General features: G+C 56.1%; 1 protein-coding gene across 1 annotated transcript in view; it reads right to left on the bottom strand.

The window, feature by feature from the left end:
• SMTNL2 (smoothelin like 2) overlaps positions 1-14,134 on the bottom strand; it is a 30,145-nt gene that overhangs the window by 3,361 nt on the left and 12,650 nt on the right. The window contains exons 4-8 of the mRNA XM_027766989.1: positions 13,345-13,578; positions 12,435-12,510; positions 11,352-11,537; positions 10,216-10,333; positions 9,749-9,900 (exon numbers count right to left, since the gene is read on the bottom strand). Of these exons, the coding sequence (XP_027622790.1) occupies positions 9,749-9,900; positions 10,216-10,333; positions 11,352-11,537; positions 12,435-12,510; positions 13,345-13,578 (766 nt within the window). The remainder of the gene's footprint in view (positions 1-9,748; positions 9,901-10,215; positions 10,334-11,351; positions 11,538-12,434; positions 12,511-13,344; positions 13,579-14,134) is intronic.

Raw genomic sequence — 14,134 nt, 5'->3', positions numbered from 1 at the left:
TTTTTGAGAGTTTTTGTTATGGGGTGTGTGCACTTGCCAGAGACAGAGAGACAGAGAGATAGAAAGCGAGAAATCACCCCCAGGGGGGATGGCCATGCTGCAATCCCTTCTCCTCCATTTTCCTCTCGGGATCTTGGGCACGCACGCACACACACTGGCCGTTGAGTTTAAGCCACCGGGTCCAGGACTTGAACCATGGTTGACTACATGTGAGTCCAGTGATGTAGCCATTATGCTATCTGCTGGTCCCTCAAATTTACCCCTTTTAAAGTTTATTTATTTATTTCTTCCATGAGCAAGAGAGACAGCACCCCTAACAGGTTTTCACATGGAAATCCACGCAGCGTCAGCAGGCCCAGGATCATGGGTGTGTGTGCACCAGGCCCACTCCATACTTTCCCATGCACCCTACCCGTCCACGTGCTTCAGCCTCTCAGAGCATGGCATTACTGCTGCACCACCAACTAGCAGCCTCCTCCCACTGTTTAGATGGTCACGAACCACTACATCTTTACAATCTACCAGTGGGTCATAACTAGCCGTTTAAAAAACTGCTTAAAACTGGGACCAGCAGATGGCATAATGGTCACGTCACTGGACTCCCACGTAGTCGACCATGGTTCAAGTTCCAGATCCAGTGGCTTAAGACATGGTGGGCACATGTGTATGCAAGCCCAAAATCCCAAGAGGAGAATGGAGGAGAAGGGATTGCGGTGTGTCCATCCCCTCTGGGGGGTGATTTCTCACTTTCTGTCTGTCTCTCTGTCTGTCTGGTGAGTGCACGCGCCCTATAGCAAAAACCTCTCAAAAACAAAAACAAAAACAAAAACAAGATAATAATTATCAGAGTTCCAATCGCAGCTCCATCTCTTACTAGTTATATGACTTTGGACAACACACGTAACTTTCCTGGGCTCAGTTTCCCCGTCTGGAATAATTTCAACCCCACAGAACGGTATGCAGATGAACAAGCTAATCCACACAAATCAGCTAGCACCTGGCATGTAGAAAAAGCATGATCGATGTGCGTGAATTTCTTTTTTCAAAGAATTATTTATTTTAATTTCATTTATTCATTCATTCATTTTAATTTGACCAGAGACACAAAGAAAGAGAGAGAGACAGAGAGAGAGAAAGTGAGAAAGCAAGCCACCAGGTCTGGACCTGAACCATGGTCAGCCATGTGGGAGTGCCCAGCATCTTAACCACCACGCCACCTGCTGGCTCCCATCGTTCTCGATTATTATCACTGCTGATATGATCACTGCCGTTGCTCTAAGAGGCACAGCGGGCTGTGGAGAAGACAGGTCTGACGTGATGTGGAAAAGGCTGGGCTCAGAGGCCGACTGCTAGTCCCTTCACCGCTCTGTGTCCGTTTCCTCGGCAGAGAATTGGAGCACCACCTCTGTTCTCTCCCCGTGGGCTTGCTGGGAGCTTGTGCTTCCACTCGTGCCTTACATCTTTTTATACCCTGGTCCCCAGCCAGAGGGGAGCCTGCAGTGAGCAGCCCAGCGTTCCTCTGACCCACCCCAAGCCTGTGAGCCGGCTTAGCCCAACTCGCCCAGCACCCTCTACCAGGATGCAGTGCGCTGCAGCTCCCCGGGCTGTGTGCTCCAGAGACAAAGCCTGTAACAGTACCACCAGGCCCTGCTCTGTGTGCTGGCCGGGTGCCAGGCCTCCTATCAGAAACCAAATGTCAGGGCGAAACGGAGACATCTGTCCTGGATCCCACCCCCGCCTCCCCCTCGGGGTTGGAGTGGACGGCCTGTAAGGGAATCCAACTCATGGGGTGACGAGAGGGGTTGGCACGCTCTCTCCAGGCCAAGCCAGGCCAGGGCTCAGTGACAGGGAAATCGGCCCCCGGACCGGGGCAGGCATGCAAAGGTGCTTTGTCGACACTAAAAGGATTGAAAATCGGAGTTCTTCCGAGGTCAGAGACCTGGGTTCACCTTCTGAAGCTCTCATCTACCATTGCCTCACCTGCCCGCAGACACTGCACCCTCACTCCCTCCCAGGTGTGCTGTTCAGATGACTCCAGGTGAGTACAAGCAGGCCGCACACGTGCCCGGGTCATCTAAACTGACAGCAGTGGCCTCTGTGTCTCCCCCGTGTTAAATGAGGACAGCATTAGACCCCGAGGGCTCAGCCTCAGGACAGAACTCAGATGTCAGCCCGTCTGATCACCCGGTCAGAAGCACCAGCCAGCCATCCTGAAGGCCCTGCTCTGGCTCACTCACCTCCAGGTCCAGGAAATGGGGACCTGGTTCCTCCAAGGACAGTCCAAGCCTCCCTCTAGAAGGCTCTGGCCAGGAGAAGGGTTCCTTGCGTTTCTCGTGCTGTTCTGTGCTGTCCCTGTGGTCTCACGGCCCATCTCAGTCTAAGTTCCCACAAGAGCCCTTCGAGCGTTGGAAGAGCACCGTCAGACCTACGTCTTTCTCTGAAACTAAGCACCTCCAGTTCCTTAACTGGCTCCCCGAAAGGGAGCCTCCACCCCAGGCCTAGCTTCTCCCGAGCCTACTTCACAGGCACGCTCAGACCAACCTGTGCAGAGAGAGCGAGCAGACCCCGCTCTCACCCCAGAAGCAGCATTTACCTTCCGAGTACTGTGACCCTGTGCCCCTGCCCAGGCAGCCAGTCTCCACGCCCCGGGCCACAGTCAGGATGGCACTCAGGCCTTCCCCAGGCATCATACAGCAAGCCCTGGCTTCCTCAGGGGGCTGGGCCGGGACCCATGTGGTCTTTACTCCACGCTATTCTGATTTTAAGAGAGATTTTTGCTATAGAGTACATGCACTCGCTGGAGAGACAGAGAGAAAGAAAGCAAGAAATCACCCCCCAGGGCGGACACAATCCCTTCTCCTTCAGTCTCCTCCTGGGATCTTGGGCACACACACGCAACTGGCATGAGTGTGAAGCCGCCAGGTCCTAGACTTGAAACACGGCCGACTACGTGGGACTCCAGCGATATAACCATGACTCCATCTGCTGGTCCCCCATTATGATTTTTGGGTTGAGCACGTTTGAGTGTGGGGGTTCCTGAGGAGGGGGGCCATGGTCTCATACCACCACTGTCCCCCAGCTCCCTCTCTCCTCTCCCACCACCACCTCTGTCCCCTCCCCACTTCTTCTCTGGGGATCTCCAAACTGCCCCTCCGACAGGACAGCATCTGTCTCCAAGGCTGTGGCACGGTCCACACCAGCCCCTCAGGGGTACTTGCCTCTCCCCTCAGACTGTCCCTGCAATGAGGGCTGTCCCTGCAAACAGAGCATTCAGAAACACCCTGGCATCAGCTCTGAACAGAATGACAAGAGCCCTGCAGATTCAGGTGGAATAAAATTCGGAAGACAGAGTATGAGAAAAATTGAGTGATGATCCACGTGGACTCACATAAAAAACATTTAAGTCTCAAAATAGCAGAGGCCCTGGCCCAGGTGCAGTGGCAGAGGTGGTGGGGCACCACCGTGTGAGGTCACAGAGCCACCTAGGAGGCCAAGGCGCAGACCCTGTGTCGCCCTGACCCTACTGAGCAATCCTGGCTGGCTGGGAGGCTGGGGGGAAGGATACCTGATTCTCTGTCTCTCTCAAGAAAGAAAGAAAGAAAAATAAACTTAAGAAATATTAGAGGCCTTGTTTGCCTTTTTTTTTTTTTTTTCCAGTTTTGCTATAAGGTTCATGTGCTCTCTAGAGTGGGACAGTGAGAAAGACCCCCCCCCACTCCATGGAGGGTGACCATGCCAAAATCCCTTCTTCTCCACTCTCCGATCAGGATTTGGGGCACATGTACACCCCTAGTATGTTTTTCAAGCAGTACATGTTTTTCAAATTGCTGGGTCCAGGACTTGAACCATGCAGTTGGCCATGTGGGATCCGGCCACTCCAACCACCACACCACCAGCTGTTCCCTCAACTGCCTTTTGAATGAAAAGAAGAGGGGGCCAGCAGATGTTGTAGCCGTTATGTCGCTGGTCTCCCACAAGGTCAACCATGGTTCAAGTCCCAGACCCAGTGGCTTAAAAATCTTACTGGGTACATGTGTGTGCATGCCCAAGATCCTAGGAGGAGAACGGGAGAACGGAGGAGAAGGAACTGCAATGTGGCCATCCCCCTGGCGGGTGATTTCTCACTTTCCCTCTCACTGTCTCTGTTTCTCTTTCCACCGAGCGCATGCACCTTAAGGAAAAAACCTCTCAAAATAAAAAACAAAACAAACAAAAACTGCTTTTGTAAAAATTACATAGGCTCGAGGTCTTTACTTTTCTTGTTTTAACCCACGATACAGAATGTATGCATGAGGTGGGACCAGCAGATGGCATAACGGTTACCTCGCTAGACCTCCACGTCCTCAACCACTGTTTGAGTCCTGGACCCAGAAGCTTAAAATTCATGCCGGGTGTGTGTGCATGCGTGCCCAAAATCCAGAGAGGAGAACGGAGGAGAAGGGATTGCAGTGTGGCTATCCCCCTGGGAGGTGATCTCTTGCTTTCTGTCTCTCTGTTGCTCTCTGTTTCTCTAGTGAGTGCATGTGCTCTATACCAAAAAAATCTCTCTGAAAAAAAGAAGAGAGAGAGAGAGAGAATGCATGCACAGACAGAAGCACTCTTGATAGGGTCTCATCACATACAATCCCCCTTCCCTCGCCCTTCAGCTTCTCAGGATCTTGGACACATGTGCACGTACACCTGGCATATTTTCTGGCTGACACTGGGATCAGAGCCCGTGGTCGGCCATGTGGCTCCCAGCACTGCAGTTCAGTATGCTGCTGACTGCGCCAACAGGCTGGGCCACAGACTTATTTTTTCTTGTGGTAGTTATTATTGTTCCGCTGTTGTTTTCTTGGGGTGGGGGAGCAGAGCCTATGCTTGCCGATGAGACAGAGAAGAGAGAGAGGGAAGGAGAGAAAGCACTCCCCGATGGGGTGTGGTCACAGTACAGTCCTTTCTCCATTTCTCCATCCTATCAAGATTTGGGGCATGTACACACACATGTGCAGCTTGTTTTTCAAGCCACCAGGGCCAGGATTAGAACCATACAGTCAGCCATGTGGGATCTAGTTCCCTTAACCATCAGGCCATAGGATGGCCCAACAGGCTTATTTTAAATCATTCAAACGACAGTGGAAAAGTCTAAAGGAGGGGGCCAGCTGGTGAAGTGATGGTAAGGCTCTGGACTCCCACATAGCCAATGTGGTCTGAGCCCCAGATCTGGCAATTCGCTTTTTCACTTTCCCTCTTTCTCTCTCTGTCTCTCTCCAGTCTAATTTTTTTTTTGAGAGGTTTTTTTTTTTTTTCTTTTTTTGCTATAGGGCATGTGCATTCGCCAGAAAGAGAGAGACATAGAGATAGAAAGCAAGAAATCACCCCCCAGGGGGATGGCCACGGTGCAATCCCTTCTCCTCCATTCTCCTCTCGGGATCTTGGGCACACACGCACACGCGCCCGGCGTGAGTTTAAGCCACCAGGTCCGGGACTCAAATTGCGGTCAACTACATGGGAGTCCAGTGACGTAGCCATTATGACATCTGCTGGTCCCTCTGTCTAATGTTTTAAAACATAAATTCATGGGACCAGCTGATAGGATAGCGGTTACATAGCCGACCAAGTGTTAAGTCCCAGACCCAGTGGCTTGAAACTCAAGCTGGGTGTAAGCGTACGCATGCGCAAGATCCTAAGAGAAGAATGGAGAAGGGACTGTGGCATGGCCATCCCCCCTGGGGGGTGATTTCTCACTTTTCCCTCTCATTGTCTCTGTCTCTCTCCAGCACCCAGGGCAAAAACCTCTACCAAAATAATAATAATAATAATAATAAATAAACAATTTTTAAAAAGGTATAAAGAAAAAAGTACAAATTGCTTCATAGCCACCACACAGCAAGGATCAGGGTTGATGCAGGAGGCTGGGGGAAAGATCAGAGCATTTCAAATGTGAATTTGCTTAAGCTCCACCTGGTTGGGAGGGTGGAGTGGGTTTAATGGGTTTCCTTCTACTCTGCTCTATCCTTAGCTCCCCCAGGGCTGGCCTGTAAGGGAGATAAACGACGAGTGTGGGGAGTTATTTTTATTTTTTAAGCCTCTCGAAAGGCAGCCCGGGAGGCCAGGGCTGGGACTCCACCTCCTGTCTGGTTTTAGATCGAGACACAGGGCCACTACAAATAGCCTGGAAGCCCCTTCTGCTCAGTGTAACCCGAGAGCAGGGCACATTCCCCACAGGGCAAGTGGGAAGCCTGCGCCACAGCCTGCCCTCAGTCCAGAGGTGGGAGGAAGGCTCAGGCGCCCGGCCGACTCGGCCCCTTCCATAAAAGGGGCTGGCCTGCCTCGTTCCAGGGCCTGAACACCTGTCAGGCCAGGGAAGCTCGCCGCGCTGTCAGCACCGCATCACTCACACAGATTAGGCCACCGGGAATCTCTGCGGCCATAAATTACGGGGAGGAGGGGCGTCGGACCACTTTTGACTCCAAAAGTCCCAGAAGTGGCTTTGTGCCTTGAAGGCATTTGGTCTCTTGGAAGGGTCTGAAAACATTTCCTTGCTGACTTGGGGGCAGACCCGTGGTTTGGGGGCCCCTTTCCTCCTTGGCTTCATCGGAGCCGGCTCCTCTCGCCCCACTCCGCCAGCTCCCACGCTGCCGTTCTTAGTTCGGTCTGCTGCCTGCGTGGGGTTCGCAGTCCCAGTTGTGTCTGTTCGGCTTAGCCGGCAAACGCAAGGAGTATTTGCTGAAGAAGCTCCTAGCGCAGGTGTCTCTGCGCTCCCTCGCCAGCTTTTCTAACCAGCCTATTGTCTAGAACAGAGAGGATCCAAGCTGCTGTCCTCCCAAGAGGCTGGGGCCCCAGGCGGGCAGACCCACATTCCCAGCCCTCTGCCCTCCTACCTGCAGCTAATCTGACAGCTGACTCATGGCTCATGGCGGGAGGTACCTTCCCAGGCTCCAGCACGCTCCTCTCACCAGCCCGCTGTGGAAGTTCCTCCCCCCCTCCCCGAGTCAGCAGAAAAGCAAGAACTCATCTCAGGAGGCTCCAGCAGACCACCAGCCCTCCCTAGTCCCAGGCAGGCCCAGGCCACAGCCAGGCAGGGCCAAGGTTCTTACCCTGCTGCTTACTCTGGGGAGGAGGAAGGCCAAATCTGGACCAGCCTCCACCGCTGCTCCCCCAAGTTGGGAATAGAAGAAACATCTGTTTGGAGTCTAGAGTCTCCATGAACTCAGACCTCGTGCTGGGAAAGCACAGCCTGGAACTGCTCTGGCTCCAGCTGCCAAGGGAAGCTGTGTTCCTTGCAAGCTGGGGCGCAGGGCCACCACTCCATGGCCCAGGCAGTCCCTCTCCCTGCCACGGCCCAGCCTGGTCCAGGGCTGAGAGTGACTGAGGTGGCCAGGGCATGAGCTGGCACTGCTTGGCCCACTGGATTCAGACAGTGAAGAACTGGTGCCCTGCAGTGTTGGAAGCCATATGGCAACTGCGGTTTGACTCCTAGGTCGGTCAGGAAAACACACTGTGCACACAGGCACTCAGGATCCTGGGGAGCTGAAGGGCTAGGGAAGGGGGATTGAGACCCGGTAAGACCCTCTCAGGGGTGTTTGCTCTCCCTCTACCCCCTTATGGACACACACACACTCTCCCTTTATCATGAAGAGAAAGGGAGAAGAAAAACAGGGTGAAGAACTCCATAAGCCAAATGTGGTCTCACCCAGCTAGGGGAAGTCTTGGGGTGCCCACATCAGAGCCCCACTCCCCGCACACGCCAACAGTGTGGTTTTTGACAGCCACCATTGTGGGCTTCCAGCAGCTGGGCCACCTCCCTGTGAGCCACCCCCTCCCCACCGTCGTGCCGTTGCTCTTGGCTCGACTTCACCATCGTCTGGATCCAGTTGCACAACACACTCGTCCAAAGCTGTTTCTGCAATTAGGATGACAACTCATCCCAAGCAGCCAAGAAAGAGAAGGCTTTTAAAGTATACAAGGAGTTCTTATGACCCCAAAGGGGCCGAGAGCCCAGGCACGTCATCTGAGACAACACAACAAGGCCGACACTCATATTCCAAGTCCTCGGGCTGGGGAGCTCAGGGTCAGAGTCTCTGCTCTGCCCTCAGAGCCAGAGTCGCTGCTCTAGTGAGGGGTGGTTGCCTCTGCTCAAAGCGAAACCTGTAAGACCATGGTGGGTTATGAGCCCCATTGGCTCTAGCTCCTTCCCTGGCCAGGCTCGGGGCCTGGGGTGGTGGGTAGGGGTTGGGGGTGGTCAGGCTGGGAGTAAGGCCTCCTTCAGCCCAGCAAGCACGCGAGAAGCACCTGAGGTCACAGCACTGAGGATGCAGACGAGGAACGCACACGGCAAGTCGCCCCAGACCTCAGAGGCTCAAGACGCGAGGTGCAGAGGCAGAGGAAGGACAAACGTGCCCTCCAGGAACCGCGGCTTGGGAACAGCCTTCCTGCTCTCTGACCTGTAGAGTTTAGGATCAGGGAGCCCTGAACGCCACTCATCTGGGCCCTGCTCCTTGTCCCAGGGGGTGGAGGGGGCTGCATGGGCCCCAGTGATGGCTCCTTGGCCTTCTGTCTTCAGATCAGGGTCGGCCCACAAGAGGCCCTGGTGTGAGGGCAGGAGGAGCGGGAGGCCAGAGCATTTATCCTGAGGCTTCCTGCCTGCCAGGTCCCTGCAAGCTGTCTGCGTCCCGCTCCCCAGAGCACAGCTGCTCTGACACCTTCCATGCAGCCAATTTCTCTAGTTCTGGTGACTCCAGGTCAAGGGCTGGTAACAGTCCACACAGTGGGGACCCCGAGGGTGCTGCACCGTGTCTGGTTCAGAGTCCTCATCCCTGTCCACACACTCCCAAAGAGTCCCTCTATTCAGCTCTCCCCCCAGTCTGAATGTACACGTCTCCTGCCAGAGCCCCACAGACCCTACTTCGCCAACTCTCCTTAGGCTCTGGGGGTGCCCTCAGCCAATAAGCAAACCCCAAACTGGCTTCCCACGTGCCTCCTGACCCCAGAATTGACCAACTCTCCCATCCAATCTAATCCCCTTCTTAAGGAGGAATTAAGACACAGGCAATTTCACAGAGCAATTATATAGAGAAGCAAAATCTGCTTATTGGAAACTAAATCTACTTCTTTAAAGAATTATTTTTATTTAACTTTATTTATTTATATTTCTTTTTTTTACATTATTATTTATTTAATTTTATTTATTCCAATTTGGCTAGAAAGAGGGAAAGTGAGAAAGCAAGCCACCAGCTCTGGGACTCAAACCATGGTTGGCCATGTGGGAGTATCCAGCGCCCTAACCACCACGCCACCTGCTGGCCTCTCATTTATTTATATTTCTTACTTTGACCAGACGGGGACAGAATGAGAGAGAGAGAGAAAGTGAGAAAGCAAGCCACCAGGTCCAGGACTTGAACCGCGGTTGACCATATGAGAGTCCAGTGCCCTTAACCACCATGCCATCTGCCGGCCCCGCTAAATCTACTTTTAAAATCCCAGATACTATCCAATTTCTTGCCGATCAGCAGCAGTGGCGTATCCAAGCAACGGCATCTGCCCACCAGGCCAAAGAGCACAGATCAGAACTCTGGAGGGACCCTGTCCTACTGCCCCTCACACAGGTCTGTGGCTGGCCTCCCGGGCTGCGGCCCAGAGGCTGCACACCCAGCAGCCTGCGACCCTCTCTAGGCCTCCTCCTCCCAACTGTACAGAGGTAGACAGAGCACGGCCATGAGGTCCCTTGGCTCTTTGGACAGAGAGCTCAAAGACCTGCCATACTCACTCAGCCATGGTGAAGGCCAGCTCAAAGTTCTTCTGCCTCTGTGTGGGGTTCAGGGCATTGTAGTCAAAGGCGTCAGGGAAGAAGGAGTGCACCAGGGCGCAGAAGGCCATCCCGTCGCTCCAGCTGGAGGAGAAGTTCTGCAGGTCCACGTGCTGAGAGTAGAGCAGGGGTCAGCGCAGAACACCGGCATCTACAGCTCCCGCTGTGGCTCCCACGAGCAGATCAAGGCCCAGCCTTCCACAAGCTCAGCAAAATCCTACCACCAGACCCCCCCACACACAAGACTAGCCTGCCCGGGCCTAGGCACCGGATTCTAGGGATTTCTAAGCACACTCCCCAGGCAGCTGGGAACCCATTGGGAAGGCCCAATGTCTCTGGCTCCCATGCCCTCCCCTAGCCCAGCGAGCTCTTCCCTGGCCAGGAGCACTGGGGCAGGGTGATGCTTGGTCACGCTGGCCTGGGCCCACCTGGTAGCCTAGGGTCTTGCTGCGGCACCACTCGAGCAGGATCTGTTTGATGCTGCTGGCGCTGGGCACCCCGAAGCTCTGCGACCGCTTCAGCTTGGCCCGGGTCTCACCCTTCCCCCTGCGGAGAGAGGGCAGGCCTGCTGTGGGACTACCCCTCCACCCAGCCTCCAGGGCGGGAGGACGCCCCCACTGGCTCTAACGCAAGGGACACGCCGTGGGCACACAGCCTTAGTATCCTGCACCCCTGCCGTGGTACAGCCCACACCAGCTCCAGGGCCTCCTGTGATGGTATCAGGCAGCACCTGCCCCTTCTGGCCCTCTGGGTCCCGTTTATTTCCCAAGCCCAGAAGCAGGGGTCACTCGGCTACCCAGGGTCAGAACACCTGAGCCTGCAATGGCCCCAGGCCCCTACCCTCTGCTTGGAATACCTTTCCCTCTTCCCTTCATGCCACCCCTCCTCTGGCCACCTTCTCTACCGAGGGCCTTCTCTTTGATGTCTCTGTTCTGGCCAGGAGGGTGGCTTTCTCCTCTGGGCCCCCAGGACACTTCCTAAGGGCGAGACCAGGGTGCCTGGGGTCAGTGGGGATGCTTCCCGGGTCTGCCTGCCTTGTTGGAATACTCAGGAGCAAGCCTTCACCATCACCCGAGGTGCAGGCACACCCCACACGCAGCAGGGATCCCTCTACACCGCGTGCCTGGTGAGTCTGCAAAGGCCACCACGGCCCCAGTATCCCGCCACTAAGGGGCAGAGTAGCGGGCCATGGGCACCGGGACCAGTCCAGCCCCACAGCTCTGCCTTGCCACTCCTGACAGGAACCCAATCCCTTCTCCTCCCTTCCAGTCTCGCCCAGAAAAGAAAGGAGCAACAACCCATGAGGAATGTGGTGTGGGGGTGCAGAAGACCTCAGGAATGGAGGAGAGGAGGGGCTCGCGCCAGGCTCCTGGCCCCATAGCCTTCTCCTCACAGTGGGGCCCCATGCCACCCCTGTCCTCATGCCTCACCCCAAAGGTCTCACTGGAGAGCCTCCCCTGGGACAAAGGACAGGGCCCAGCCTTGCTAAGCTGTGCCCACCTGACCCCAGACTGGGTCTGGACCTACTCTGGGGCCTAGCCTGGAATGGGGGTGCCATCCATACTTGCCAGCCGCTGCGGTATCCTGCTCCCACTTCTCAAACAACGCCTTCCGGGCCTGTGCCCCCGAGGTGCGGGGCAGCGTCTGCGACCTCACCAGCTCCCGGCGCCGCTCGCCCGGGCGATGGGCCTGAGTCGTGGCTGGCGGCTGTGGGGATGGGGGCGACTGGGGTGGCGTCACCAGAGGTGGGCTGAGGAGAGAGCCCCCGCGTCAGAACATAGCCCCACCATCACCATGACTGGCTGTCCTAGGCCCCAGGGTGGGAACCGGCAGGCAGAAAGCATCCCCAGGTGCTCAGGGTGGCAGTCAGGGGGCCCCACCTGTGCTGTCCCAACCAGTTTGGCAGGTTCTCTGACCTGAGCTGCCCTCCAAAGCAGGCCTGGGGGGCAACTCAGGGAGAGTGGGGCCCCCTCTGGGTACAACCAGCCCTTGGCCAAGTGTTAATGCCCCACCTGGGGGAGGGCAGGAGGCAGGCCTCCCTCCTCCTCCTCCTCCTCCTCCCTCCTCCTCCCTCCTCCTCCTCCACTGTGAGATAAGACCCCCTTTGTTTTCCCCCTGGAACGCTGGGTCAGAAAACCACAATTCTCTTCTGCACTAGGAAAAGTGTGTGGGGAAGGGAAGCCAGGCCCTTCCTGGCCTGGGGGAGCATGGGTACCACAGGGAAGCCCCTGTGACTTCAGGTACCTCCCCAGCCTGTGGGCAGGAAGCACCCCACCCTGAGGGCCCCCTCCCTCGGCCAGCTGGGAGGAGGAGGACAAGGCGGGATACGCTCTTAGCCTTCTTCCTCTCCCATTTCTGGATGAACTGCCTTGAAGGGTCCACAGAGAAACCAGCCTGCCACCATATTTCTCCAAACAAAACTCTCCACCAAGCCCACTGCCTCTTTTCCCCTGCTCCAACCCTCCCCACGGACCCTCAGGCCCAGTTCTCCAGAGGCCAAGCTCCAGCCCTCTGTGGAAGCATCAACCCAAGCGGTGTGCCTGCTCCCAGGAGCTCGCTGCAGGTGGCCTGGGCTGCCTGGTCGCAGCCAAAGCAGGCAAGTCACGTGGGGGGCAGTGCGCCCTCAGGACCACCGGCCCTGACTCACCTGTCATTGCGTTTGCCCGCTGTCACTGTCCCATAGCCAGAGCTCGACAAGGACCGTGTGAAAGGGGAATTCTTCTCTGCAGGACAACAGCAGAGAGAGAGATGACAAGCCCTGGCCTCAGGGAGGGCCAGCCATAGGCTCCCATCCTCTGCCCAGCCCTGCCCCATTGACCCAGCATCCTTCTGAGGACAAGCAAGAACCCTGGGCTAAGCTGGCCCTGCCTCAGCCCGCAGGGGATGAGGAGGGAGGATGGGAACTAGCAGCAGATGAATGACATGGAAGGACTTTCACAAGCTGGCGCTGTGGCCTGGAGGTTAAGGGAGCCAAGTCCCACCTGGCCAGCTACAGGGCTGGACTGGAAAACGCCAGGCATGTACATGTGCATGCCCCAACTCCCAACAGGACAGAGAAACGGAGAAGGAGTTACGTGAACACGCCCCACTGGGAGCGAGTTCATCCTCTCCCTCTCTTTCCCGGGAGAGTGCACGTGCCCTCTGGCAAAAAAAAAAAAAGTAAATAAAATAAGATTTCTTTCACTCTGCCCCTCCCCAGGGCCTCCTGGGCTGTGGCCAGCAAATGCTATTCCCAAACTCTCCTTTCGAAAGGCCAGACAGCCCCACCCTAGGACACAAGCTGAGGCCGACCACAGGCCTGGGAGGTTCTCGGGGCCCTGGGAAGGGGACTGTCCAAAGGTGCAGGCTGGGGTCACCTTCTAACAGCCTCGAGCATAGGGAAAGCCATGGTCACCCCCACAGGGCGGTTTGCTATTGCCCAGCATCTCTGGAGAGGAGTCGGGCCAGGACGGCCCCTCTGGTAGAGCAGAGGTTCCAAAGGGGACACAGTGACAGGCAGAGGCAAGGCTCGTCTCTGGCCTCCCCGCCCACCCCAGGCCATGCTCTTCTGCTCATACCACTTGGGCTGGGAGTCCAGGGTGTGGTGGCCTCACTGAGGCCCGGGCTGGGGCCTCCCAGGACAGCAGCAGATGTGGGCGATAGAGCTATCGCTGAGGTCTCCCCGGAGAACTTCTCAGAGACTCGGGTGACGGCTGTGACTGGCTGGTGGGGCAGCCGCAAGGAGAGGCTCACAGGGCGAGGCTTGGGGGGCTCTGGTGCCGAGGTTTGGTCAGGGGACCCATCACCTGGACCTGGAACATGGAGCAATAGGCGAGAGGTAAGCTGTGGCAGGGGCAGCCACAGGGGCCTCAGAGCCCCCAGGAGGGTTCCAGCCCTCCTCCCACCTCCTCCAGGAAGGCTTCCCTGACCACTCCAGCCTCCCTGACTCCCTTACTTACCAAGGATGTCTTACTGTTCCAACCAGAGCTAATTCTTCTCCAACTCACCCTCGCAGCCAACTCAGTAAATACTGGTTGGCTTATCAGCCCACTCTCTCCCCTGTTCAGTGCTTGGACAATCCCTCAGCCCCTGCTTGCTTTCCCTCAGAAGCGGAGAAGCTCATTACCCTCCAAGGTCTCTTTTCCTCCATGTTCAGAAAGTTCTACTTTACACTGAGTGAAGCAGCTGTCCCAGCAGCTTCTCTGCCTGCTGAGGTCCAGGCTCAAGTCCCCCACCAAGGGATGGCCTGGCACAGACACATGGCCAAGGTCCTGAACCCCAGCCCTCCTCAGCCACCCCTCCTCTGCCCTCGGCTCCTACCTGCCCCTGACTGGTGCCCATTCTTAATGATGCCCGAGTGGGAGGCCC

This window comes from Tupaia chinensis, unplaced genomic scaffold (genome assembly GCF_000334495.1).
Source record: "Tupaia chinensis unplaced genomic scaffold, TupChi_1.0 Scaffold143814_1, whole genome shotgun sequence".
Lineage (NCBI taxonomy): Eukaryota > Metazoa > Chordata > Mammalia > Scandentia > Tupaiidae > Tupaia > Tupaia belangeri.
The sequence above is the reverse complement of the archived record's forward strand: the minus strand, read 5'-3'. Positions and strand labels throughout refer to the sequence as shown.